We start from the raw sequence: 27,716 nt of genomic DNA on the forward strand, positions 1-27,716 counted from the left end.
TTAAACGCCATCTGCGCTCATGCTTTCTACATAATTGTTTAAACGTACGTGTTTCATCTGTGAACCACGGAGTTGGCCATCTACGGCGAGTTTTCAGACGTAGCGGTGCCACAGAGTCGATGGCTTTTAATAATGTCGCATTGAATTCATTTGTAAGATTATCGATAGAGCCGCTGTATGCGGGAAACATGGCGGTTGCCGGCGACAGTAACTCAGACAGCGCAGTTGCAGTCATGGAGTTAAGATTACGACTGCTATAATGCCGATTGCTCTCTTGTCTTTGACAAGGAACTAAAATTTCAAATTTTATTAAGAAATGATCAGACAGAACAGTAGTGTATGGCAGTACTGCTATATTTGAGGTTGCCAGTCCCCGGGATAATACCAGATCTAAGGTATTTCCATTCTTATGCGTTGCTGCTTGTACAGCTTGCGTAAAACCACACGTATCGATTAAAGTTTGAAATGCCGAAGTCAGTGGTTCTGACGGTGAATTCATGTGGATGTTGAAATCACCCATGATAACTATATTATCTGCATTTGTCACTAGATCAGCCACAAATTCTGAAAATTCATCCAGGAAGCCAGAGTAAGCCCCGGGTGGGCGGTAAATAACAACAAGATAGAATGACGGTAACGCAGTGGATCGCACAATGAGAACTTCAAATGTTTTAAATACGTGAATTGAGCGAGGCCTAAATCTAAGCTCAGAATTTGAGATGAGGGCGACACCCCCACCCTTTTTTCGAGGACGTGCCACATGCGAGCTCACAAAATTTGGAGGCGAGGCCTCGTTAAGTGGCAGCAATTCATTAGGTTTTAACCAGGTCTCGCAAAGACCAAAAACGTTTAGATTATGTTCCGTGATAAGGTCATTAACGAGAACTGCTTTCGTATGAAGTGATCTAATATTCATAAAACCGAATTTAAGTGTAATCGGTTGATCAGGGTGCGTATCTATCGAAAGATTTTTAAACGGGATGCGAGTAAAATTGTGTTCTCTAGGCCTAATATCACCTCTCAAAAGTTTATTAGGGCGGTGGGATGAAACGACCGTGGGAATTTGATGATGAATATTTGTTACACATGTGAAGTTATCTAAAGCAGGCACCGTTTCATCAGCAAGACCGGTCGGGACGGAGTGATTGGATTTGTCTACTACCCCAGTAGAAAGTGTGTTTGTGTGTATTGCAGCACTATTTAAACTGTCGCGCTCTAGTCTACACGAGGAGCTATGTGTATGCTGAAAGTCTAGCCTAGCGCTAGTTAACTTTAACTTATCAGACTCCAAACCCATCCTCACAGGTGGTCTAATCACCTGTGCCCTGGCCTGCTCTAGAGTGACCTGTCATGAGAGGCTCAAACAGTAATCTATATTCCTAGAAAGAGTGAAGGCGCCTTCACGGTTAGGGTGAAGGCCGTCCTTCCTCAGCAGGTCGGGGCGGCCCCAGAAGGATGACCAGTTATCTATAAAATACAGTCCCTGCTTTTTACAGAACCCAGCCATCCATCGATTAAGGGAGACTAATCTACTAAACCTCTCATCAGTGCCTCTCCCAGGCAGGGGGCCAGAGACAAATACTCGATGCCGACTCATCTTTCTGGCAAGATCACAAGTCCTCGCTATGTTTTTCTTTGTGATCTCTGATTGTCTCATCCTAACATCATTGGAGCCGACATGTATCACTATGTCCGAGTAGCTAGTGTTGTTGGAACTACGCTGTTGACTAGGCCTATTGCGAGTCAGCTCCCTAAGATTAGCTTCTATGTCGGGTGCTCTGCCCCCAGGAATACACATTACCGTGGCTGGATTTTTAAGCGTAATGTTTCGGGTAATGGAGTCGCCTATGACCAAAGTGCGAGGGCCAGTAGACCGAGATGACTTTGGACGGCTATGCGTCTTACCTGGCTCATCGCGATCAGCAAGCCGCTTGGGGCTAATGCTAACCGGGCTAGCGGGCTGACTACAGCCCGCGTCTGTGTCCGCCGCAACTACTGTTATCGCACTATTCTGCTCTAACTGGCGGACACGTCCCTCTAGCAGAGACAACCTCTCTAAGAGAAGGGTGCAGTTGGTGCACGAAGCCGTACATACCTCTTGGTCCGCTGCCATACTTTGCGTCCGAAGAGTGGGAACAAGTAAGACGTATTTAATTTATTTAATGGGAAGTAGTAAGACTTATTAAATTTATTTAATCTACTTTTCTTCCCAGGCAAAATTTGATGTGCTGCAATTCCAAATTTCCAAAGTGAATGAAGGAATGAAGTCCTTTAAATTATGATTTTGTATAAATACTAGGCATTAACACAAAATCGACGGCACAAAATGGGCAGACTTTACTTGTTTGAAAAGGACTGGTTACAAGACAGACTTTTTTAATTTATTTAATGGGAAGAAGACTTATTTAGTTTAATTGATCTATTTTTGTTCCCTGCCAAAATTCGATTTGCTGCAATTCCAAATTTCCAAAGTGAATGAAGGAAAGAAGTCGTTTAAATTATGATTTTGTTTAAATACTAGGCATAGACACAAAATCTACGGCACAAAATGGGCAGACTTTACTTGTTTGAAGAGGACTGGTTACAAGACAGACTTTTCTGATTTATTTAATGGGAAGAGGACTTATTTAGTTTATTTAATCTATTTTTGTTCCCTGGCAAAATTGGATTTGCTGAAATTGTATTTTGCCAAATCTCGATTTGAGACCTGATAGGAAGTATTAAACGCTTAGTTAAATCAATACAAGTTGGTAATAAGAGCGAGTAATGTTGGTTGAACCGATGAATGAAGGTTGAAAGCAATTTAAATTATGACTTTGTATAAATACTAGATATTAACAGAACATCTACTGCGCAAAATGGGCAGAGTTTACTTGTTTGAGAAGGAGTGGCTTATTCAAAACTAAGATTTATGTAATCTGTTCCCAGGCAAAATTGGATGTGATGCAATTCCAAATTTCACCACATGATGGTGCCCAATTTTGACTTCATAGGACATATTAAACACTTAGCTTGTTATTATGTTCAAGGTAATCAGATTTGTTTATCATTCTAATGGCCTCTTCAAAACTATTCTGGATTACTACTTTGGATCTATTCTACATTACTTGGCAACAACATACTCTGTAACAGATTAGGCAGTATAATCACATATGTTAACTTGAGAGTGCCCACACTCAATCTACTTATCGTGATGTGTTAAATCAATTACTGTTAGACATTATTTGTCTGATAATCTACCAAATCTTTGAATTGAAGAATATGTGATTTAATTAATAGCTTGTTCAGGGTAATCAGACTTGTATATAATTCTAATGGCCTTCTTTTGAAAACTATTCTGAATTACAACTTTGGATCTTATATTACTTTGCAACAATCTACTCGGTGACAGATTAGGCAGTATAATCACATATGTTAACTTCAGTGCCCACACTGTATTTATTTATGGTTATTTGTTAAATCAAGTACTGTTAGACATGAAATAGGAAGTGTTTAACATAAATGTTATGGCTACTCACCATTGTAGCTCGCTCCTGGTCAATGATATGAGCCTCTTCTTGCAGTGGAAAACTTGCAGCCAACAAACACCGTGGAACCTAAAGGAATGAAATTAAACATTAACATTTCGCCCGGACCAACATTCACACGTACAACGCAACGCGGCTACACTTCTGCTATTACAAACGTAAATCTCCTTAAACACAACGAGTGTTACTTACCGTGTACGCTCTAGGCAAAATTGGATGTGATGCAATTCCAAATCTATCTGAAACGGCAGTTAAAAGTAGAGTTACATCAAGTTTTCTTTTTTAATCAACACAATCATTTACAACCGTTGACCAGAAAGAATCGTCGAAATTCGACGTCCCCCACAAACGCCACGCTCACTCGCTTTTCAGGGCAACAAAAGTACTTCTTTTTAAAAACGATGAGTTGTACTTACCGTGTACGCTCTGGACGGTCCAGTTGCAAGCAGAAAATAAAAATATTTCTCTTGTTAGTCGTATGTTACCATCCGCTGTGTCTTTGTCAACATCGCCGCCATTTTCCTACTTCCTGCTGCGAGCCACGCCCACGGATTTAAATTTGGGCGGAAGCTCTTTCCATTGGCGTCGTTTTCGCGTATAGCAAATCCGATTGGTTGGGAAGGGGGCACGGTTATGCAGCCGAGGAGTCCTGTGATCGGTGGGATGTAAAGTAGGCGTCGACGTCACGTCCGCGTCACGTGACCACGACGTGGCAGACGTCAAATAGCAACCGCTGTTTTGTTTAGTAGACTTACAGTTGTTATGCATTGACATAATGGCGCACACACCAAATAGATTTAAATAAATTAAATAATTCTTCTGCCCACTCTCTTTTAAACAAGTTAACTCTCCCCGCGGATTTGAATTCCGGCGAAAGTTACGCCCATCGACGTCACGTATGTCACGTGACCACGACGTGGCAGATGTCATATAGCAACCGCTGTTTTGTTTAGTAGATTTACAGTTGTTATGCATTGGCATAATGGTGTGCACTCAAAATAGATTTAAATAAATTAAATATTTCTTCTGCCTACTCCCTTTTAAACAAGTTAACTCTGCCCACGTCCATTGACGTCTTGTCTGCGTCACGTGACCACGACGTAGCGACGTCATATAGTAACCGCTGTTTTGACCAGTAGACTTAGTTATTATGCGTTGACATAATGGCGCACTGGTTAGCATGGCCACCTCTTAAGAATGATGATGCGGGTTCGACGCCTGATCAATGTTAGCATGGAGTGAGCTGAAGTGCATGGCGCTGAAGATTTGAATCTTTGAAATGCGCTGAGGTCTGACATATCAGGCAGAATGGTTTGCCATCACGTTCAACAAAAAATAGAAACTTTCCCACTCTGATTAAAACGTCCTGTGTTCATCTACGTATTTTCGTTTTGCTGTGCATCTTTTCCCTGCCATTTCGAGAGCCCAATTGACACTCATAGTTTAAAGAAATGTGTTTGCCCATCCTACTTTGTGGAATTTCACCACATGCGCTTTTGACCAAAATACCAAATTGAACTCAAGTGAAGCCAACACGCACAACCCCCCCCCCACCCCCCCCCCCCCCACCCCACACACACACACACACAAATGTTGATATGAACATAAAAGAGCCGCATGCGGTTCGGGAGTTGCGGCTTGGCCAAACCTGTACTATACAACTTTATTTGTATAAAATTTTCACAACAGCTGTCACACAAACAAAGCGGGAAAAACCGAAGACGTGCGTGTTCCGCCCACGCTGGATTTATTTGCACCTTTGAAAAGACACCGTATTGCCGCAGATGTGGCAAAGAGTACTTTTGGGCATCTGAGACGGAAGGATGTCCAAAGCATCACGTCACCTGCTCTGGTAGGCATGGTGGTGGGACGTTGAGGTCAACCGCTTTGGGGTTGGCTGACTCTTTGATCGCAGGATGCCACACACTTGAAGACAGAAGCAGAAAAGCAGAGCTAAATGCAAAATGTACTCACCGGTGACTCCAATTTTTTTCCCCCCTGAAGAAACAGCTGGACGGGTGGCCCCGGCTGGCCAGTGGGACTCTTGTTATTCTGACCCTTTTTAGTGCGCGTTTGGGGCAACAACCGTTTTTTGTGGCGCTCTCTTCTGGTTCAAAAGTGCCCTGCATGTGAATTTGCTTTTCCTGCCTTCTGATTGGATGAGCGCCGGTGTGACGCGGTGCCTCTGTCACCGTGGCGGGGGGTATACGTTGGCATCGGAGCGTCTGCCAACGTCTGAGACCGGCTGGCAGTGTATCGGAGGTGTCGAGTGCGGTGCCGCTGGAGCTCACTCACCAGCTGGTGTTAGGGCCACAGAATGAAGGCCAAGGAGAAGAATAGAAAGAGAAACAGAAACTTCTCCTCCAATTGTTTGATTTGTCTCTTCTGAGCTTCGATGAATTCTTTCAGCTCTTTGTTCCTCTAGGACGGACAAATGGAAAGTGGCATTCAAAAGCCAGTAAGCGTGCAAGTAAGTGCCGGGCTGGCTTTGGGCCCTTACCTGTTGCGCGCTGTGCAGCAGATCCATTCTCTCTTGGAGGATGCAAGCGTCGCGCTCCCTCAACTCGCACATCAGGGCTCGCTTCCATTGGTCCACGGCGCTCCTAAGCTCTTCTCTCTGATCCGCCGTCAGCACGTCATTCACGCCAGCGTGGCTGGCTTTTTCGCCGTCCGTGGCGGGGCAGTCCCGCTGCGGTAGCGCCTCGTACAACATGGCCTCCAGCTCCAGGATCCTCTGGGCCGCAATCCTCGTCCATCAGTGGTCCGGCGGGAGATTTGAGGGCGGCTTACCTTATGAGCCTGGTCCATGGAACACTTCCTGAAGTCCAACTCTTCATCCAGGTAGCCCTTCTGCTTGCAGAACATATCCTAGCACAGCTCAAGGTCAGAATTGTTGGGGCACATTGCCGGAGTTCCCCTTGGCTGATGTCGCGTGTCTGTCTACCTTCTCACTTTCAATGTCCAACATCTTCTGTTGAAGTGCTGACTTGGTCACTTTGATGTATTCTAACCACTGAGGAAAGGCTGCTGTCACATAAGCAGAATGCGAGAGCGTGCGTGGACGTGCGCGTTACCTTCTCGGCTAGGGTGAGAAGGGTCCTGGCGTGAATCACGACCACCTGCTCCTCGTTGGTGAGATTCTGCAAGAGCCCAAAGGCACAGCGTCAACAAGCTTCTTTCAGCGCAAAGCCTTCCAAAAGTCACATTTGAGCCGCCGAGTCTCGTGGAGTGCGAACATAAGGAGTTCGACATACACTTACGGCGTTATAGCCCAGGATGTCCAGCTTCTTCATCAGATCACTGATGACGATGTCCGGGGGAAAGGCGCAAGGAGCAATGTAAGGTGTTCTGGGACCTCGGGTTAAGGTTAGGGTTGCGAGGGACGCCTTACGTACGCTCACGCCCTCGGCCTCGCAGTAGATCTGCAAAGGGCTGAGGCCGTCTGGGAAACGGACTTGCAGAAACTTCAAGACGGGGGAGCGCCACTCCCTCTCCTGAAAGGCAGAGGCATGCATCCGTCCGTCCGTCCGTCCGTCCGTCACATCTCTGGCCTCAACACGCTTGTGCGAGTCTTCCCACCTCCAGCTCCAGGATGCGGAACTCAAGCAGTTCGTTTTGGTCTCGGATATCCTGGATGTGCTCTTTCAGACGCGCTTCTTCCGCCTCCATCCGCCTGACCTGAAAAGACAGTCAGACCTCATCTGCGGGGCTTCCCGACAGGTGTGACGCCAAGCGACTCCGCCCAGCGCCTTTCTTTCCGTCACCTTTTCGGCCAACTGCTGATTGCTCTGACGCAGCAGCTGCTTCTCCTCCACCCACTTGACATTCTAGAAGAGACAAACGCGTGGACAGCTTTGGAATGTTGTGTCATTTTCATCCACAAATTCTTTGGTTGACTGGAAAATGACATTTGCTTTTCTCCGCATTTTCCCAGCCACGTTCGGGGGGGGGGGGGTTGGTCCAGTAATGCCAGACGGATGAGTGACTGAAGAATGTAGCTATTTTGTCTGAGAAAAAGGTGTGCTCATTGATGAGCTTACCTGTCCTTGTTGCTTCAGCGCTGACTCCAGATCTGCTACTCTGCTTTGATAGTGACCCATTTCTACCATCAGCTTTTCTCTGGTCTGAAAGGAGGAGGAGGGAGGCTCCTCCTCCTCCTTTCAGACCAGAGAACACCCGAGGCTGGGTGAGAACGGGGAGGCTGCGACCCGGCCGGGGGTTGCGGGAAGGGGCGCCACCTTGATCTCCTTCTCGGCGTCGTAGTCCCCTTTCGCTGGTCTGGGCTAGCAGAGCGTAGGCTCGTTGCAGCGCTTGATATTCTTGCGTCAGCTGGCGGTAGCGAAGCTCCGCCTCTTCATGCACACACCAATGCAACACAGCACTAGTACCAGAATCAGTCAGACCGGCGACAAAGCACCCGCGACGCAAAGACGAGTCCGATTCCAGGCTGAAGAGGAATGTTTGGTGCCAATACGCTGGCAGAAATGGCGGGCTACCTCTTCGGGTTCCGTGTCGGGGGTTCTGTCGGTGTGAAAAGACAAGGACGATCCGTCCGAGTCCACCAACACGTCTTCGTCGTAGCCGTAAAATGTTTCGATGACCTGCGGGCGCGGAAGCAAACATCTCTCTGAACAAACTGAAGCGACACCTCACGATGAATCGACGAGAGGAACGATAGCGAGAAAAAGGCCATTTCATCTTGCGCAACACCAAGCAGCCGCAAACAAACAGACTCACCTTGCAGGACCTCACGCTTTGTTCCTCCTCAGAGATTCTCGACGTCGGTATCGTAGCAGCAAATCTCTCTCCTGTCGACACAAATAATCCGCCTTTGAGATTCTTTGGATGCAAAGGGAACGAACGGCTCCGGCGCAGAAACAAACGCGACTCACAATGACATTTCTGACATGAGCTCCTGTCTCCAGAGCCTGAAAAACACGTCACCGGCGATGATTGGAGGGACGCTCGTCTTTTCCAAAAGTGACAACTACAGGGTGTGTCAGGGTTTTCCAGATTATCTTTATCGTATCATTGTGTTGCTTTGACTTTGACTGCGACCTGTAATAAATAATATTATTTATCCCTTATTTATCCCTATCGCTTATCCCTTCCTACACAAAGTCGTAAAACACCCCTTGCTATGTTTTGACTAGAGGTCAAGGGCTTCCTCTATTCAATCCACTCTTACACCCACCCTGTTTCTCTTAATTAAAATGCTCGTGCAGGAGCCGAGAGTCAGACTTCATTCGTACAACGGATGGACTCTCCACCTGCAGGTGTCCAAAAGAACTTACTTGTCTCCCGTGTGGTTCTTGCAAAATAAGTTGGAGCGAGCGCAACTCTAACAGGGTGCATTTTGCCACTAGCTGCCTACGGACAATGACGTCGCGCTCGCGGCTCATGGTTGACGGGCTGAGCAGCCGGGCAAGTCCGTCGTTTTCAGCGCACAGCGAGTGGCAAAGGCGCTGACAAAACGGGAGCTTTGAGCTGCTGAAAACGGCAAAACAAGTCTAAAGCGTGTTCAAACGCGTGCGCACAATGCTCCTGCTTGAAAGGTCGGAATTTAAGGGGCCAATTTTTTGGATGGCGGCCGCCGGCCAAGCTTTGGACGGAAAAGGTTTCCTGGCGACAGCGAGCGAGCGCGGCGCTGCCGTACGTGCACCGAGTCGCCTGCCTGAAGACCTTGGACAAGTCGTCGATGATGTGCCGCTGCTCCACAACTTGAAGGAACTCCATTTCACCGTCCTGCTGGCCGCAACCGCGGTCCAGGTCATTGAGCGAACTAGGCCTTCTCTGTGGAACACAAATGCAGTGGACTCTGTTGGCACGCCGCCGTTGTCCGCGTCGACTTACCAAGCTTGCCATCTCCTCGTTCTCCTGGGTGACAAAGCGCACTTTGTTTTCAAGGCGACACAGCACCAGCGAGAGTTCTTCATTCTTCCTGCTCAGGCGTTTGTTTTTGTACAGGAGTGGCAGAAACTGGCTTTCTGTTTCTCTCAGTCGCTTTAGCTGCAAGCATGAAGTGCGGGATGTGAAAGACGCACAACACGCGGGCCAGAACGTATCCATTCCTTTTGCATCGGTTTGAACGGAATCGTGGCTTTGGCTCCCAATAAAAGACATCTACCAGGCAACCGACTCGCCGCGCCGCTCAACTAATAAGCAAGCGCAATGGGTGCCTCGCTGGATGGCGCGCATCAAACGTAGCGCAAACCTTCAAGCGTGCCGTCAATAAATTACCAGTTCATTGCGCTCTTCAGAAAGCAGGGCGTTTCGATCCTCCAGTTTCCTGATGACTGCGCTGAGCTCAGCGATTTTCAGATGAAACCGTCGCGTGTCCCGATCCTCCTGAGACTGAAAACGCCCCGCAACACACACACACAAGCACTCGTTCAAAGTTCAAAACTGTTTTTGTGCCACCTTCCTCCAGCAACGAACTAAGTCATGCGTACTGCAAGTGTGTGATGAGGTGGCTTACGCAATGAAGAGGATTGCTAGTAGCGGCGTTGACCCCACTTCCAGGGTAGTTTAGGCCCGCCCTTTGGGAATCCCTCAGGGCAGCGATCTGCTGCTCGGCAGCCTGAGTCTGCAGCTGAAGGCGGTGGACGTGGCCGGCCCCAGGGCTTCATCCAAAACACTAACCGCTCTGTCTTTCAGCTTGATCTCATCCGTCTGGATGTACAAACGGGGAGCGCTCAGGCAGGCGGGCAAACTCATTTGCCAGAATTGTGACAAAAACAAAGAGAGCAACCGGCCAATTTTGTTCTTGAATCGACTAGAACACCTTTGCTGTGACAAAAGCGAAGCGAGCAACCGGACATTTTCTTCTTGTGAAATAGAATAGAATAGAATGCCTTAGGTGTCATTGCACTGCAGGTATACAACGAAATTGGGAACATAGTCACGCACCGCGCATCTGATCAGTCCTACCAGTCGGCGGATCTCCCTCTCGCAGTCTCTCTTGGTTCGGCTCAGCTCCTCCCGATGCTGGTGATGAGCCGATCGGAGCTCGGCCGCTCGGGACTGCCAGGCCTGCTGGGCCGCTGCCAGGGCTTCTTCCGCGCTCCTGGTGGAGGCGACACCGCTCGGTCTCCCGACACCGCCGCGTCTCCTCCACCTCCGCCAGCAAAGCGCCCCCCCTCCTCACCTGAGCAGACATTGCGCCACACCGGGCCGTTGAGACCGCAACGGAGCGCCGCGACGCTTACTGGGGACAAGCTACACAATACGGTAGCGGCCGCATCGAAGCCCGACGTGGCGTGCGGATAGTCAGACACGGATAGAGCGGATCACCTTGTCCATGGAGCCGTCCCTCAGGCTGAGGACCAAGGCATTCAGTCGCTGGATCTCTCCATCTTTGATTTTGATCACTCTCATCAGCTCCATTTCATGCTGCCGCAGTAATGTCTCCCTGGTAATGGCTAACTCTTTCTGCTTCTCCTCATGGAGTTTGCTTTTGAGTTCCGTCATGGCGGCGGTGGCACGGTGGTGCTCCGCCCGCAGGTCCTGACTTCTCTCTCTCTCCAGACAGCTGACCTGACATGACTTAGACTTAGACAAACTTTATTGTCATCTTGTCTGCACATGGTGCATACAAAACGAAATTCCGTTGCATACGTCTTACAACAAAGTAGTGATATTGCAGTTGAATAGAAGTAACATATCCTATGAAAATATATATATATACATATATACTATATATATATATATATATATTAAAAATAAGTATAAAGTGCAGCAGTGATAATTATGCAATAGTGCAAGTAGGCAAAACAGTATTCAAGAGTGTGCAGAGGAATGCTAAACCATGTATTAAACTTCTATTTAAAGGGTTTATACAAGTTCAGTAAAGTTGGTAGTGCGAGATAGTGCAAGATAGAGGTCCGTAGTGTCATAAAGTACAGTTCTGTGAATGTGTGATGCAGAGTTCAGTTTAGAGCTCAACAGTTCTAGTGTTCAACAGTCTGATGACAGCAGGGAAAAAGCTGTTGCAGAACCTGGTGGACCTGCAGCGGATGCTGCAAACCTCTTCCCAGAGGGCAGCAGGGAGAACAGTCCATGGTGGGGGTGTGATGGGTCATTGATGATGTTACGGGCACGGGACATGCAGCGCTGAGATGAAATGTCCTGAATGGAGGGAAGAGGAGCCCCTATGATCCTCTCTGCTGTCCTCACCACTCTCCTCACGTTCTTCCAATCGGAGGCGGTGCAGCCTCCACACCACACAGAGAGACAGCTTGTCAGAATGCTCTCTATGGTGCTCCTGTAGAACGTCCTCATGATGGGTGGGGGCAGGTGGGCTCTCCTCATCCTCCGCAGGAAGTACAAGCGCTTCTGTGCCCTCTTGACCAGTGCCGCAGTGTTCATAGTCCAGGTGAGGTCTTCTGTGATGTGGACCCCCAGGAATTTGGTGGTGCTGACCACCTCCACAGCTGAGCTGTTGATGATCAGTGGAGCGTGGTGAGGCTGTTTTTTCCTGAAGTCGACGATGATCTCCTTCATCTTCTCCTCATTCAGGATCAGGCTGTTTTCTCTGCACCAGCCCACCAGCTGCTCCACCTCCTCTCTGTAGTCCAGGTCGTTGTTGTCTCTGATGAGCCCCACCACCGTTGTGTCGTCTGCTGACTTCACGATGTGATTGGTGGTGAACCTGAGGACGCAGTCGTGTGTCATCAGGGTGCACAGCAGGGGGCTCAGGACGCAGCCCTGAAGGGAGCCTGTGCTGAGGGTGATGACATCAGAGGTGTTCTGTCCGACCCGGACTGACTGAGGTCTGTTGGTGAGGAAGTCTAGCAGCCAGTTGCGAAGGGGGGTGTTGAAGCCCAGGTGTTCCAATTTTCCTACCAGATGCTGTGGGATGATGGTGTTAAACGCTGAGCTGAAGTCCAGGAACAGCCTCCGCACATGGGTGTTCTTCTCCTCCAGGTGAGCCAGGCTCAGGTGAAGAACGGAGGAGATGGCGTCCTGAGTGGAGCGGTTTTGCCGGTCGGCAAACTGGAACGGGTCAAATAATAGGGGGAGTCTGGAAACGATGTGACCTTTAAGCAGCCTTTCGAAGCACTTCATCATAACCGGAGTCAGTGCAACAGGCCGGTAATCATTAAATGAGGTGATTTGAGGTTTCTTCGGCACCGGAATGATGGAGGCAGTCTTAAAGCACGCCGGCACTGTGGCTTGGCCCAGCGAGGTGTTAAAAATGTCTGTGATGACCCCAGCCAGATGACTTGCACATTCCCTGAACACACGCCCAGGAATGTTGTCGGGGCCAGGGGCCTTACAGGGGTTGACTCTCCTCAGGGTCTTCAACACATCGGCGGAGTCAAGGCAGAGTACCTCCTCTTCCTGATGGGGGACAGTTTTAACTGCTGGAGTGCCGTTTAGTGCCTCGAACCTCCCAAAGAAGTTATTTAGACCATTTAGAAAGTCAGCATCAACTACACCCACCGGGGGGGGGGAGGGTGAGTTGTAGTCTGTAATCGCCCGTATGCCTTGCCACATACTCCTGATGTTTTTGACGTCGTGGAAACGATCCTGAAATTTTCGACTGCGGTCTCGCTTCGCTATCCTGATGGCACGGTTCAAGTTGGCTCTCGCTGTCCTCAGTGTCTCCTTGTCGCCAGACTTGAAGGCAGAGTTCCGCGCTCGTAGCGTTTGACGTACCTCCTCAGTCATCCAGGGTCGTTGGTTGCCCCGGGTGATGATATTCTTAGTGGTGCTGACGTCCTCGGTGCATTTGTTGATGTAGGCTGACACAGTCATGGCACACGCATGTCTAATCTACATCGGGAAAACTGGGAGGGAGGGAGGCAGGCAGGGAGGCAGGCAGGGAGGCAGGCAGGGAGGCAGGCAGTGTCTGTCTGTTGAGGTTTTCACCTTGTTCTTCTCCTGCTGAAGTTCTAACTGGACGTCCATCAGTTTGGTTCTCAGCTCGTCATTGGCGGCCTGAAGGGCGTCCGTTCGCTCCGCCTTGGCCCGCCCTGCCGGAGCTCGTTTGGACATCTCTTACTCGAGTCTCGCCCGGTCGTCAGTCAGAGATCACAACATTTGTACCTGGAGAGCACAAACGCAGCGCTGTTTTCCACTGGCTTCGAACTCAACTTCAATCGGTACCGTAACTTACAACATCATAAACATAGAACTAGCTTGACTTATTCATTGAATAAATGCATTTGGTTCTTCAAAACTGCATCACGCAACATAGCGTGACCGAGACGGCCGTTATCCACCTGCGTGAAGTTATTTGGTGAAATGAATGAGATGTTTAAGACACCATCGTTCTGTCTCTATGTAGATGAAGGGAAATAATCGATTGCTGAAGGTCCAAAGGTGTTGTGATAAACAAATAAACATATTAGTGATTAGTGACATATTTGTGATAAACATATTAGGCAGGATAATCACATATGTTAACGTGACTGCCCACACTGTATTTATTTATGGTTATTTGTTAAATCGAGTACTGTTAGACATGAAATAGGAAGTGTTTAACATAAATGGAAGACGAAAGGGGTACTCACCATTGTAGCTCCTGCTGGTCAATGATACGAGCCTCTTCTTGCAGTGGAAAACATACAGCCAACAAACACCGTGGAACCTAAAGGAATGAAATTAAACATTAACATTTAGCCTCAACCAACATTCACAGATACAACGCAACGCAAACTACACAAACGTAAATCTTTTTAAACACAATGAGTTGTACTTACCGTGTACGCTCTAGACGGTCCACTTGCAAGCGGAAAATAAAGATATTTCTGTTGATAATCGTCGTGTTTGTATCCGGTGTCTCGCTCAAGGCCATTGCGCCCACAGATTTGAATTTTGGCGAGAGTTCAGCCTATTGACGTCATTTCCGCGGTGTAATACCCGCATATCTGAAACGGCAAAGTTAAGAGTAGAGTTAAATAAAGTTTTTAGTCAACGCAATAATTTACAACCGTTGACCAGTCGAAATAATCGTCGAAATTTGGCGTCTGTGGCTGGAAGCAGACGCCGAGTTCGACATTCCTCCCAAACGCCACACTCCCTCGCTTTTCAGGGCTAAAAAAAAACAGTTGTAATTACCTTGTACGCTCTAGACGGTCAAGTTGCAAGCTGAAAACAAAAATATTTGCCTTGTTAGTCATCGTGTTACTAACAGCTGTGTCTTGTTTGCCAGAACTGCCGCTTTCCTACTTCCTGTTGCAAGCCACGCCCACGGATTATAATTTTGCCGTGAGTTCCGCCTATTGACGTCATGTCCGCGTCACATGACTGCGACGTAATATTATCTAAAACTGTTTGTGCGGTATTGTGTTGTTCTGTGCGGTATTGTGTTATTCTGTGCGGCGTCGTGTTGTTCTGTGCGGCGTCGTGTTGTTCAGTGCGACGTCGTGTTGTTCAGTGCGGCATGGTGTTGTTCAGTGCGGCATGGTGTTGTTCAGTGCGGCATGGTGTTGTTCAGTGCGGCATAATGTTGTTCAGTGCGGCATAATGTTGTTCAGTGCGGCATGGTGTTGTTCAGTGCGGCATGGTGTTGTTCAATGCGGCATGGTGTTGTTCAGTGCGGGATGGTGTTGTTCAGTGCGGCATGGTGTTGTTCAGTGCGGCATAATGTTGTTCAGTGCGGCATGGTGTTGTTCAGTGCGGCATGGTGTTGTTCAGTGCGGCATGGTGTTGTTCAGTGCGGCATGGTGTTGTTCAGTGCGGAATGGTGTTGTTCAGTGCGGCATGGTGTTGTTCAGTGCGGCATGGTGTTGTTCAGTGCGGAATGGTGTTGTTCAGTGCGGCATGGTGTTGTTCAGTGCGGGATGGTGTTGTTCAATGCGGGATCGTGTTGTTCAGTGCGGCATGGTGTTGTTCAGTGCGGCATGGTGTTGTTCAGTGCGGCATGGTGTTGTTCAGTGCGGCATAATGTTGTTCAGTGCGGCATGGTGTTGTTCAGTGTGGAAAGGTGTTGTTCAGTGCAGGATGGTGTTGTTCAGTGCGGCATGGTGTTGTTCAATGCAGGATCGTGTTGTTCAGTGCAGCATAATGTTGTTCAGTGCAGCATGGTGTTGTTCAGTGCGGCATGGTGTTGTTCAATGCGGCATGGTGTTGTTCACTGCGGGATGGTGTTGTTCAATGCGGGATCGTGTTGTTCAGTGCGGCATAATGTTGTTCAGTGCAGCATGGTGTTGTTCAGTGCGGCATGGTGTTGTTCAGTGCGACATAATGTTGTTCAGTGCGGCATAATGTTGTTCAGTGCGGCATGGTGTTGTTCAGTGCGGCATGGTGTTGTTCAGTGCGGCATGGTGTTGTTCAGTGCGGCATGGTGTTGTTCAGTGCAGGATGGTGTTGTTCAGTGCGGCATGGTGTTGTTCAATGCGGCATGGTGTTGTTCAGTGCGGGATGGTGTTGTTCAGTGCAGGATGGTGTTGTTCAGTGCGGCATGGTGTTGTTCAGTGCGGAATGGTGTTGTTCAGTGCGGCATGGTGTTGTTCAGTGCGGCATGGTGTTGTTCAGTGCAGGATGGTGTTGTTCAATGCGGGATCGTGTTGTTCAGTGCGGCATGGTGTTGTTCAGTGCGGCATGGTGTTGTTCAGTGCGGCATAATGTTGTTCAGTGCGGCATGGTGTTGTTCAGTGCGGCATGGTGTTGTTCAGTGCGGCATGGTGTTGTTCAGTGCGGCATGGTGTTGTTCAGTGCGGCATAATGTTGTCCAGTGCGCCATAATGTTGTTCAGTGCGGCATGGTGTTGTTCAGTGCGGGATGGTGTTGTTCAGTGCAGGATGGTGTTGTTCAGTGCGGCATGGTGTTGTTCAATGCGGCATGGTGTTGTTCAGTGCGGGATGGTGTTGTTCAGTGCGGCATGGTGTTGTTCAGTGCGGCATAATGTTGTTCAGTACGGCATGGTGTTGTTCAGTGCGGCATGGTGTTGTTCAGTGCGGCATGGTGTTGTTCAGTGCGGCATGGTGTTGTTCAGTGCGGAATGGTGTTGTTCAGTGCGGCATGGTGTTGTTCAGTGCGGGATGGTGTTGTTCAATGCGGGATCGTGTTGTTCAGTGCGGGGTGGTGTTGTTCAGTGCAGGATGGTGTTGTTCAGTGCAGGATGGTGTTGTTCAGTGCGGCATGGTGTTGTTCAATGCAGGATCGTGTTGTTCAGTGCAGCATAATGTTGTTCAGTGCAGCATGGTGTTGTTCAGTGCGGCATGGTGTTGTTCAATGGGGCATGGTGTTGTTCAGTGCGGGATGGTGTTGTTCAGTGCGGCATGGTGTTTTTCAGTGCGGCATAATGTTGTTCAGTGCGGCATGGTGTTGTTCAGTGCGGCATGGTGTTGTTCAGTGCAGGATGGTGTTGTTCAGTGCGGCATGGTGTTGTTCAATGCAGGATCGTGTTGTTCAGTGCAGCATAATGTTGTTCAGTGCAGCATGGTGTTGTTCAGTGCGGCATGGTGTTGTTCAATGCGGCATGGTGTTGTTCACTGCGGGATGGTGTTGTTCAATGCGGGATCGTGTTGTTCAGTGCGGCATAATGTTGTTCAGTGCAGCATGGTGTTGTTCAGTGCGGCATGGTGTTGTTCAGTGCGACATAATGTTGTTTAGTGCGGCATAATGTTGTTCAGTGCGGCATAATGTTGTTCAGTGCGGCATGGTGTTGTTCAGTGCGGCATGGTGTTGTTCAGTGCGGCATGGTGTTGTTCAGTGCAGGATGGTGTTGTTCAGTGCGGCATGGTGTTGTTTAATGCGGCATGGTGTTGTTCAGTGCGGGATGGTGTTGTTCAGTGCAGGATGGTGTCGTTCAGTGCGGCATGGTGTTGTTCAGTGCGGAATGGTGTTGTTCAGTGCGGCATGGTGTTGTTCAGTGCGGCATGGTGTTGTTCAGTGCAGGATGGTGTTGTTCAATGCGGGATCGTGTTGTTCAGTGCGGCATGGTGTTGTTCAGTGCGGCATGGTGTTGTTCAGTGCGGCATAATGTTGTTCAGTGCGGCATGGTGTTGTTCAGTGCGGCATGGTGTTGTTCAGTGCGGCATGGTGTTGTTCAGTGCGGCATGGTGTTGTTCAGTGCGGCATAATGTTGTCCAGTGCGCCATAATGTTGTTCAGTGCGGCATGGTGTTGTTTAGTGCGGGATGGTGTTGTTCAGTGCAGGATGGTGTTGTTCAGTGCGGCATGGTGTTGTTCAATGCGGCATGGTGTTGTTCAGTGCGGGATGGTGTTGTTCAGTGCGGCATGGTGTTGTTCAGTGCGGCATAATGTTGTTCAGTGCGGCATGGTGTTGTTCAGTGCGGCATGGTGTTGTTCAGTGCGGCATGGTGTTGTTCAGTGCGGCATGGTGTTGTTCAGTGCGGAATGGTGTTGTTCAGTGCGGCATGGTGTTGTTCAGTGCGGGATGGTGTTCAATGCGGGATCGTGTTGTTCAGTGCGGGGTGGTGTTGTTCAGTGCAGGATGGTGTTGTTCAGTGCAGGATGGTGTTGTTCAGTGCGGCATGGTGTTGTTCAATGCAGGATCGTGTTGTTCAGTGCAGCATAATGTTGTTCAGTGCAGCATGGTGTTGTTCAGTGCGGCATGGTGTTGTTCAATGCGGCATGGTGTTGTTCAGTGCGGGATGGTGTTGTTCAGTGCGGCATGGTGTTTTTCAGTGCGGCATAATGTTGTTCAGTGCGGCATGGTGTTGTTCAGTGCGGCATGGTGTTGTTCAGTGCGACATAATGTTGTTCAGTGCGGCATAATGTTGTTCAGTGCGGCATGGTGTTGTTCAGTGCGGCATGGTGTTGTTCAGTGCGGCATGGTGTTGTTCAGTGCGGCATGGTGTTGTTCAGTGCAGGATGGTGTTGTTCAGTGCAGGATGGTGTTGTTCAATGCGGCATGGTGTTGTTCAGTGCGGGATGGTGTTGTTCAGTGCAGGATGGTGTTGTTCAGTGCGGCATGGTGTTGTTCAGTGCGGAATGGTGTTGTTCAGTGCGGCATGGTGTTGTTCAGTGCGGCATGGTGTTGTTCAGTGCAGGATGGTGTTGTTCAATGCGGGATGGTGTTGTTCAGTGCGGGATGGTGTTGTTCAGTGCAGGATGGTGTTGTTCAGTGCGGCATGGTGTTGTTCAATGCGGCATGGTGTTGTTCAGTGCAGGATGGTGTTGTTCAGTGCGGCATGGTGTTGTTCAATGCGGCATGGTGTTGTTCAATGCGGCATGGTGTTGTTCAGTGCGGCATGGTGTTGTTCAGTGCGGCATGGTGTTGTTCAGTGCAGCGTAATGTTGTTCAGTGCGGCATGGTGTTGTTCAGTGCGGAATGGTGTTGTTCAGTGCGGCATGGTGTTGTTCAGTGCAGGATGGTGTTGTTCAGTGCGGCATGGTGTTGCTCAGTGCGGCATGGTGTTGTTCAGTGCGGGATGGTGTTGTTCATTGCGGCATGGTGTTGTTCAGTGCGGCATGGTGTTGTTCAGTGCGGCATGGTGTTGTTCAGTGCGGCATAATGTTGTTCAGTGCGCCATAATGTTGTTCAGTGCGGCATGGTGTTGTTCAGTGCGGGATGGTGTTGTTCAGTGCAGGATGGTGTTGTTCAGTGCGGCATGGTGTTGTTCAGTGCGGCATAATGTTGTTCAGTGCGGCATAATGTTGTTCAGTGCGGCATAATGTTGTTCAGTGCGGGATGGTGTTGTTCATTGCGGCATGGTGTTGTTCAGTGCGGCATGGTGTTGTTCAGTGCGGCATGGTGTTGTTCAGTGCGGGATGGTGTTGTTCAGTGCAGGATGGTGTTGTTCAGTGCGGCATGGTGTTGTTCAGTGCGGCATGGTGTTGTTCATTTCGGCATAATGTTGTTCAGTGCGGCATAATGTTGTTTAGTGCGGCATGGTGTTGTTCAGTGCGGGATGGTGTTGTTCAGTGCGTTATAATGTTGTTCAGTGCGGCATGGTGTTGTTCAGTGCGGCATGGTGTTGTTCAGTGCGGCATGGTGTTGTTCAGTGCGGCATAATGTTGTTCAGTGCGGCATAATGTTGTTCAGTGCGGCATGGTGTTGTTCAGTGCGGGATGGTGTTGTTCAGTGCGGGATGGTGTTGTTCAGTGCGGCATGGTGTTCAATGCGGAATGGTGTTGTTCAGTGCAGGATGGTGTTGTTCAGTGCGGCATGGTGTTGTTCAGTGCGGCATAATGTTGTTCAGTGCGGCATGGTGTTGTTCAGTGCGGCATGGTGTTGTTCAGTGCGGCATGGTGTTGTTCAGTGCGGCATAATGTTGTTCAGTGCGGCATGGTGTTGTTCAGTGCGGCATGGTGTTGTTCAGTGCGGCATAATGTTCAGTGCGGCATAATGTTGTTCAGTGCGGCATGGTGTTGTTCAGTGCGGGATGGTGTTGTTCAGTGCAGGATGGTGTTGTTCAGTGCGGCATGGTGTTCAGTGCGGGATGGTGTCTTTCAGTGCGGCATGGTGTCGTTCAGTGCGGCATGGTGTCTTTCAGTGCGGCATGGTGTCGTTCAGTGAGGCATGGTGTTGTTCAGTGCGGCATGGTGTTGTTTAGTGCGGCATGGTGTTGTTCAGTGCGGGATGGTGTTGTTCAGTGTGGCATGGTGTTCAGTGCGGCATGGTGTTGTTCAGTGCGGTATCGTGTTGTTCAGTGCGGTATCGTGTTTCTCAGTGCGGTATCGTGTTGTTCAGTGCAGTATCGTTGTGTTGTTCGTATTGTGTTTAACACTTAGCCTCTAACACTTAGCCTCTAACACTTAGCCTCTAGCATCTAGAAGGTAAATAAATAGGAAGGAAGGACTCACCGGTGACGTCTTCGCCCACGTCCAAGCGTTGTACTTTGTATTTTCATCCTTCTGACAGTGGAAAACATAGCCAACAAACACCGTGGAACCTAAACGAATGAAAGAAAACTATCATTTGGCCACAACCAACATTCACAGATACAACACAATGTGACGTGCGGGGTTGAGGTTAAAGGTTGAGTGAAGGGCCCTCGTTTTAAACTACTTTTTTGAAAAGGATTGGGAACAAGTAAGACGTATTTAATTTATTTAATGGGAAGTAGTAAGAGCTATTGAATTTAATCTATGTATTATATTCTATTGTATTGTATTCTGTTGTATTCTTTTGGATTGTATTCACACTAACCCCACTAAAACTTCAGCCCACAAAAACTCGCCTCTGGCGCCTAGCCTCTGGCACTTAGCCTCTAACACTTAGCCTTTAACACTTAGCCTTTAACACTTAGCCTTTAACACTTAGCCTAGAAGGTGAATAAATAGGGTTAAAGGTTGAGTGAAGGGACCTCGTTTTAAACTACTTTTTTGTAAAAGAGTGGGAACAAGTAAGACGTATTTAATTTATTTAATGGGAAGTAGTAAGACTTATTAAATTTATTTAATCTACTTTTCTTCCCAGGCAAAATTTGATGTGCTGCAATTCCAAATTTCCAAAGTGAATGAAGGAATGAAGTCCTTTAAATTATGATTTTGTATAAATACTAGGCATTAACACAAAATCGACGGCACAAAATGGGCAGACTTTACTTGTTTGAAAAGGACTGGTTACAAGACAGACTTTTTTAATTTATTTAATGGGAAGAAGACTTATTTAGTTTAATTGATCTATTTTTGTTCCCTGGCAAAATTCGATTTGCTGCAATTCCAAATTTCCAAAGTGAATGAAGGAAAGAAGTCGTTTAAATTATGATTTTGTTTAAATACTAGGCATAGACACAAAATCTACGGCACAAAATGGGCAGACTTTACTTGTTTGAAGAGGACTGGTTACAAGACAGACTTTTCTGATTTATTTAATGGGAAGAAGACTTATTTAGTTTATTTAATCTATTTTTGTTCCCTGGCAAAATTGGATTTGCTGAAATTGTATTTTGCCAAATCTTGCCTTGAGACCTGATAGGAAGTATTAAACGCTTAGTTAAATCAATACAAGTTGGTAATAAGAGCGAGTAATGTTGGTTGAACCGATGAATGAAGGTTGAAAGCAATTTAAATTATGACTTTGTATAAATACTAGATATTAACAGAACATCTACTGCGCGAAATGGGCAGAGTTTACTTGTTTGAGAAGGAGTGGCTTATTCAAAACTAAGATTTATTTAATCTGTTTGTTCCCAGGCAAAATTGGATGTGATGCAATTCCAAATTTCACCACATGATGGTGCCCAATTTTGACTTCATAGGACATATTAAACACTTAGCTTGTTATTATGTTCAAGGTAATCAGATTTGTTTATTATTCTAATGGCCTCTTCAAAACTATTCTGGATTACTACTTTGGATCTATTCTACATTACTTGGCAACAACATACTCTGTAACAGATTAGGCAGTATAATCATATCTGTTAACTTGAGAGTGCCCACACTCAATCTACTTATCGTGATGTGTTAAATCAATTACTGTTAGACATTATTTGTCTGATAATCTACCAAATCTTTGAATTGAAGAATTTGTGATTTAATTAATAGCTTGTTGTTATGTTAAGGGTAATCAGACTTGTATATAATTCTAATGGCCTTCTTTTGAAAACTATTCTGAATTACAACTTTGGATCTTATATTACTTTGCAACAATCTACTCCGTGACAGATTAGGCAGTATAATCACATATGTTAACTTCAGTGCCCACACTGTATTTATTTATGGTTATTTGTTAAATCAAGTACTGTTAGACATGAAATAGGAAGTGTTTAACATAAATGTTATGGCTACTCACCATTGTAGCTCGCTCCTGGTCAATGATACGAGCCTCTTCTTGCAGTGGAAAACTTGCAGCCAACAAACACCGTGGAACCTAAAGGAATGAAATTAAACATTAACATTTCGCCTCGACCAATTTTCACACGTACAACGCAACGCGGCTACACTTCTGCTATTACAAACGTAAATCTCCTTAAACACAATGAGTGTTACTTACCGTGTACGCTCTAGACGGTCCAGTTGCAAGCAGAAAATAAAGATATTTCTGTTGATAATCGTCGCTGCTCAGTGGCTCACGGCCATCGCGCCAACAGATTTGAATTTTGGCGGAGGTTCGGGCAATTACGTCATATCCACGGCACATGACTGCGACGTAATACCCGCTTATCTGAAACGGCAGTTAAAAGTAGAGTTACATCAAGTTTTCTTGGAACCTAAACGAATGAAAGAAAACTATCATTTGGCCACAACCAACATTCACAGATACAACACAACGTGCGGGGTTGGGGTTAAAGATTGAGTGAAGGGCCCTCGTTTTAAACTACTGTTTTGAAAAGGAGTGGGAACAAGTAAGACGTATTTAATTTATTTAATGGGAAGTAGTAAGACTTATTAAATTTATTTAATCTACTTTTCTTCCCAGGCAAAATTTGATGTGCTGCAATTCCAAATTTCCAAAGTGAATGAAGGAATGAAGTCCTTTAAATTATGATTTTGTATAAATACTAGGCATTAACACAAAATCGACGGCACAAAATGGGCAGACTTTACTTGTTTGAAAAGGACTGGTTACAAGACAGACTTTTTTAATTTATTTAATGGGAAGAAGACTTATTTAGTTTAATTGATCTATTTTTGTTCCCTGCCAAAATTCGATTTGCTGCAATTCCAAATTTCCAAAGTGAATGAAGGAAAGAAGTCGTTTAAATTATGATTTTGTTTAAATACTAGGCATAGACACAAAATCTACGGCACAAAATGGGCAGACTTTACTTGTTTGAAGAGGACTGGTTACAAGACAGACTTTTCTGATTTATTTAATGGGAAGAGGACTTATTTAGTTTATTTAATCTATTTTTGTTCCCTGGCAAAATTGGATTTGCTGAAATTGTATTTTGCCAAATCTCGATTTGAGACCTGATAGGAAGTATTAAACGCTTAGTTAAATCAATACAAGTTGGTAATAAGAGCGAGTAATGTTGGTTGAACCGATGAATGAAGGTTGAAAGCAATTTAAATTATGACTTTGTATAAATACTAGATATTAACAGAACATCTACTGCGCAAAATGGGCAGAGTTTACTTGTTTGAGAAGGAGTGGCTTATTCAAAACTAAGATTTATGTAATCTGTTTGTTCCCAGGCAAAATTGGATGTGATGCAATTCCAAATTTCACCACATGATGGTGCCCAATTTTGACTTCATAGGACATATTAAACACTTAGCTTGTTATTATGTTCAAGGTAATCAGATTTGTTTATCATTCTAATGGCCTCTTCAAAACTATTCTGGATTACTACTTTGGATCTATTCTACATTACTTGGCAACAACATACTCTGTAACAGATTAGGCAGTATAATCACATATGTTAACTTGAGAGTGCCCACACTCAATCTACTTATCGTGATGTGTTAAATCAATTACTGTTAGACATTATTTGTCTGATAATCTACCAAATCTTTGAATTGAAGAATTTGTGATTTAATTAATAGCTTGTTCAGGGTAATCAGACTTGTATATAATTCTAATGGCCTTCTTTTGAAAACTATTCTGAATTACAACTTTGGATCTTATATTACTTTGCAACAATCTACTCGGTGACAGATTAGGCAGTATAATCACATATGTTAACTTCAGTGCCCACACTGTATTTATTTATGGTTATTTGTTAAATCAAGTACTGTTAGACATGAAATAGGAAGTGTTTAACATAAATGTTATGGCTACTCACCATTGTAGCTCGCTCCTGGTCAATGATATGAGCCTCTTCTTGCAGTGGAAAACTTGCAGCCAACAAACACCGTGGAACCTAAAGGAATGAAATTAAACATTAACATTTCGCCCGGACCAACATTCACACGTACAACGCAACGCGGCTACACTTCTGCTATTACAAACGTAAATCTCCTTAAACACAACGAGTGTTACTTACCGTGTACGCTCTAGGCAAAATTGGATGTGATGCAATTCCAAATCTATCTGAAACGGCAGTTAAAAGTAGAGTTACATCAAGTTTTCTTTTTTAATCAACACAATCATTTACAACCGTTGACCAGAAAGAATCGTCGAAATTCGACGTCCCCCACAAACGCCACGCTCACTAGCTTTTCAGGGCAACAAAAGTACTTCTTTTTAAAAACGATGAGTTGTACTTACCGTGTACGCTCTGGACGGTCCAGTTGCAAGCAGAAAATAAAAATATTTCTCTTGTTAGTCGTATGTTACCATCCGCTGTGTCTTTGTCAACATCGCCGCCATTTTCCTACTTCCTGCTGCGAGCCACGCCCACGGATTTAAATTTGGGCGGAAGCTCTTTCCATTGGCGTCGTTTTCGCGTATAGCAAATCCGATTGGTTGGGAAGGGGGCACGGTTATGCAGCCGAGGAGTCCTGTGATCGGTGGGATGTAAAGTAGGCGTCGACGTCACGTCCGCGTCACGTGACCACGACGTGGCAGACGTCAAATAGCAACCGCTGTTTTGTTTAGTAGACTTACAGTTGTTATGCATTGACATAATGGCGCACACACCAAATAGATTTAAATAAATTAAATAATTCTTCTGCCCACTCTCTTTTAAACAAGTTAACTCTCCCCGCGGATTTGAATTCCGGCGAAAGTTACGCCCATCGACGTCACGTATGTCACGTGACCACGACGTGGCAGATGTCATATAGCAACCGCTGTTTTGTTTAGTAGATTTACAGTTGTTATGCATTGGCATAATGGTGTGCACTCAAAATAGATTTAAATAAATTAAATATTTCTTCTGCCTACTCCCTTTTAAACAAGTTAACTCTGCCCACGTCCATTGACGTCTTGTCTGCGTCACGTGACCACGACGTAGCGACGTCATATAGTAACCGCTGTTTTGACCAGTAGACTTAGTTATTATGCGTTGACATAATGGCGCACTGGTTAGCATGGCCACCTCTTAAGCATGATGATGCGGGTTCGACGCCTGATCAATGTTAGCATGGAGTGAGCTGAAGTGCATGGCGCTGAAGATTTGAATCTTTGAAATGCGCTGAGGTCTGACATATCAGGCAGAATGGTTTGCCATCACGTTCAACAAAAAATAGAAACTTTCCCACTCTGATTAAAACGTCCTGTGTTCATCTACGTATTTTCGTTTTGCTGTGCATCTTTTCCCTGCCATTTCGAGAGCCCAATTGACACTCATAGTTTAAAGAAATGTGTTTGCCCATCCTACTTTGTGGAATTTCACCACATGCGCTTTTGACCAAAATACCAAATTGAACTCAAGTGAAGCCAACACGCACAACCCCCCCCCACCCCCACCCCACACACACACACACACACACACAAATGTTGATATGAACATAAAAGAGCCGCATGCGGTTCGGGAGTTGCGGCTTGGCCAAACCTGTACTATACAACTTTATTTGTATAAAATTTTCACAACAGCTGTCACACAAACAAAGCGGGAAAAACCGAAGACGTGCGTGTTCCGCCCACGCTGGATTTATTTGCACCTTTGAAAAGACATCGTATTGCCGCAGATGTGGCAAAGAGTACTTTTGGGCATCTGAGACGGAAGGATGTCCAAAGCATCACGTCACCTGCTCTGGTAGGCATGGTGGTGGGACGTTGAGGTCAACCGCTTTGGGGTTGGCTGACTCTTTGATCGCAGGATGCCACACACTTGAAGACAGAAGCAGAAAAGCAGAGCTAAATGCAAAATGTACTCACCGGTGACTCCAATTTTTTTCCCCCCTGAAGAAACAGCTGGACGGGTGGCCCCGGCTGGCCAGTGGGACTCTTGTTATTCTGACCCTTTTTAGTGCGCGTTTGGGGCAACAACCGTTTTTTGTGGCGCTCTCTTCTGGTTCAAAAGTGCCCTGCATGTGAATTTGCTTTTCCTGCCTTCTGATTGGATGAGCGCCGGTGTGACGCGGTGCCTCTGTCACCGTGGCGGGGGGTATACGTTGGCATCGGAGCGTCTGCCAACGTCTGAGACCGGCTGGCAGTGTATCGGAGGTGTCGAGTGCGGTGCCGCTGGAGCTCACTCACCAGCTGGTGTTAGGGCCACAGAATGAAGGCCAAGGAGAAGAATAGAAAGAGAAACAGAAACTTCTCCTCCAATTGTTTGATTTGTCTCTTCTGAGCTTCGATGAATTCTTTCAGCTCTTTGTTCCTCTAGGACGGACAAATGGAAAGTGGCATTCAAAAGCCAGTAAGCGTGCAAGTAAGTGCCGGGCTGGCTTTGGGCCCTTACCTGTTGCGCGCTGTGCAGCAGATCCATTCTCTCTTGGAGGATGCAAGCGTCGCGCTCCCTCAACTCGCACATCAGGGCTCGCTTCCATTGGTCCACGGCGCTCCTAAGCTCTTCTCTCTGATCCGCCGTCAGCACGTCATTCACGCCAGCGTGGCTGGCTTTTTCGCCGTCCGTGGCGGGGCAGTCCCGCTGCGGTAGCGCCTCGTACAACATGGCCTCCAGCTCCAGGATCCTCTGGGCCGCAATCCTCGTCCATCAGTGGTCCGGCGGGAGATTTGAGGGCGGCTTACATTATGAGCCTGGTCCATGGAACACTTCCTGAAGTCCAACTCTTCATCCAGGTAGCCCTTCTGCTTGCAGAACATATCCTAGCACAGCTCAAGGTCAGAATTGTTGGGGCACATTGCCGGAGTTCCCCTTGGCTGATGTCGCGTGTCTGTCTACCTTCTCACTTTCAATGTCCAACATCTTCTGTTGAAGTGCTGACTTGGTCACTTTGATGTATTCTAACCACTGAGGAAAGGCTGCTGTCACATAAGCAGAATGCGAGAGCGTGCGTGGACGTGCGCGTTACCTTCTCGGCTAGGGTGAGAAGGGTCCTGGCGTGAATCACGACCACCTGCTCCTCGTTGGTGAGATTCTGCAAGAGCCCAAAGGCACAGCGTCAACAAGCTTCTTTCAGCGCAAAGCCTTCCAAAAGTCACATTTGAGCCGCCGAGTCTCGTGGAGTGCGAACATAAGGAGTTCGACATACACTTACGGCGTTATAGCCCAGGATGTCCAGCTTCTTCATCAGATCACTGATGACGATGTCCGGGGGAAAGGCGCAAGGAGCAATGTAAGGTGTTCTGGGACCTCGGGTTAAGGTTAGGGTTGCGAGGGACGCCTTACGTACGCTCACGCCCTCGGCCTCGCAGTAGATCTGCAAAGGGCTGAGGCCGTCTGGGAAACGGACTTGCAGAAACTTCAAGACGGGGGAGCGCCACTCCCTCTCCTGAAAGGCAGAGGCATGCATCCGTCCGTCCGTCCGTCCGTCCGTCCGTCACATCTCTGGCCTCAACACGCTTGTGCGAGTCTTCCCACCTCCAGCTCCA

The 27,716-nt window shown here is 47.1% G+C and overlaps 1 protein-coding gene across 1 annotated transcript; it reads right to left on the bottom strand.

Annotated features, from left to right (window-relative positions):
- Positions 1-245: 245 nt before the first annotated feature.
- Positions 246-27,145, bottom strand: LOC148378532 (janus kinase and microtubule-interacting protein 3-like). The gene is made up of 3 exons (XM_088367864.1): positions 26,913-27,145; positions 26,623-26,856; positions 246-254 (listed from the first exon to the last, which is right to left on the bottom strand). Exons 1-3 carry the CDS (start codon positions 26,985-26,987, stop codon positions 246-248), a joined length of 318 nt encoding a protein of 105 aa, XP_088223990.1. The 5' UTR covers positions 26,988-27,145.
- Positions 27,146-27,716: the final 571 nt, after the last annotated feature.

The sequence above is a fragment of the Syngnathus floridae genome, unplaced genomic scaffold, assembly GCF_059516105.1.
Source record: "Syngnathus floridae isolate MCC-2025c unplaced genomic scaffold, RoL_Sflo_1.0 HiC_scaffold_39, whole genome shotgun sequence".
In the NCBI taxonomy this organism is placed as follows: Eukaryota; Metazoa; Chordata; class Actinopteri; order Syngnathiformes; family Syngnathidae; genus Syngnathus; species Syngnathus floridae.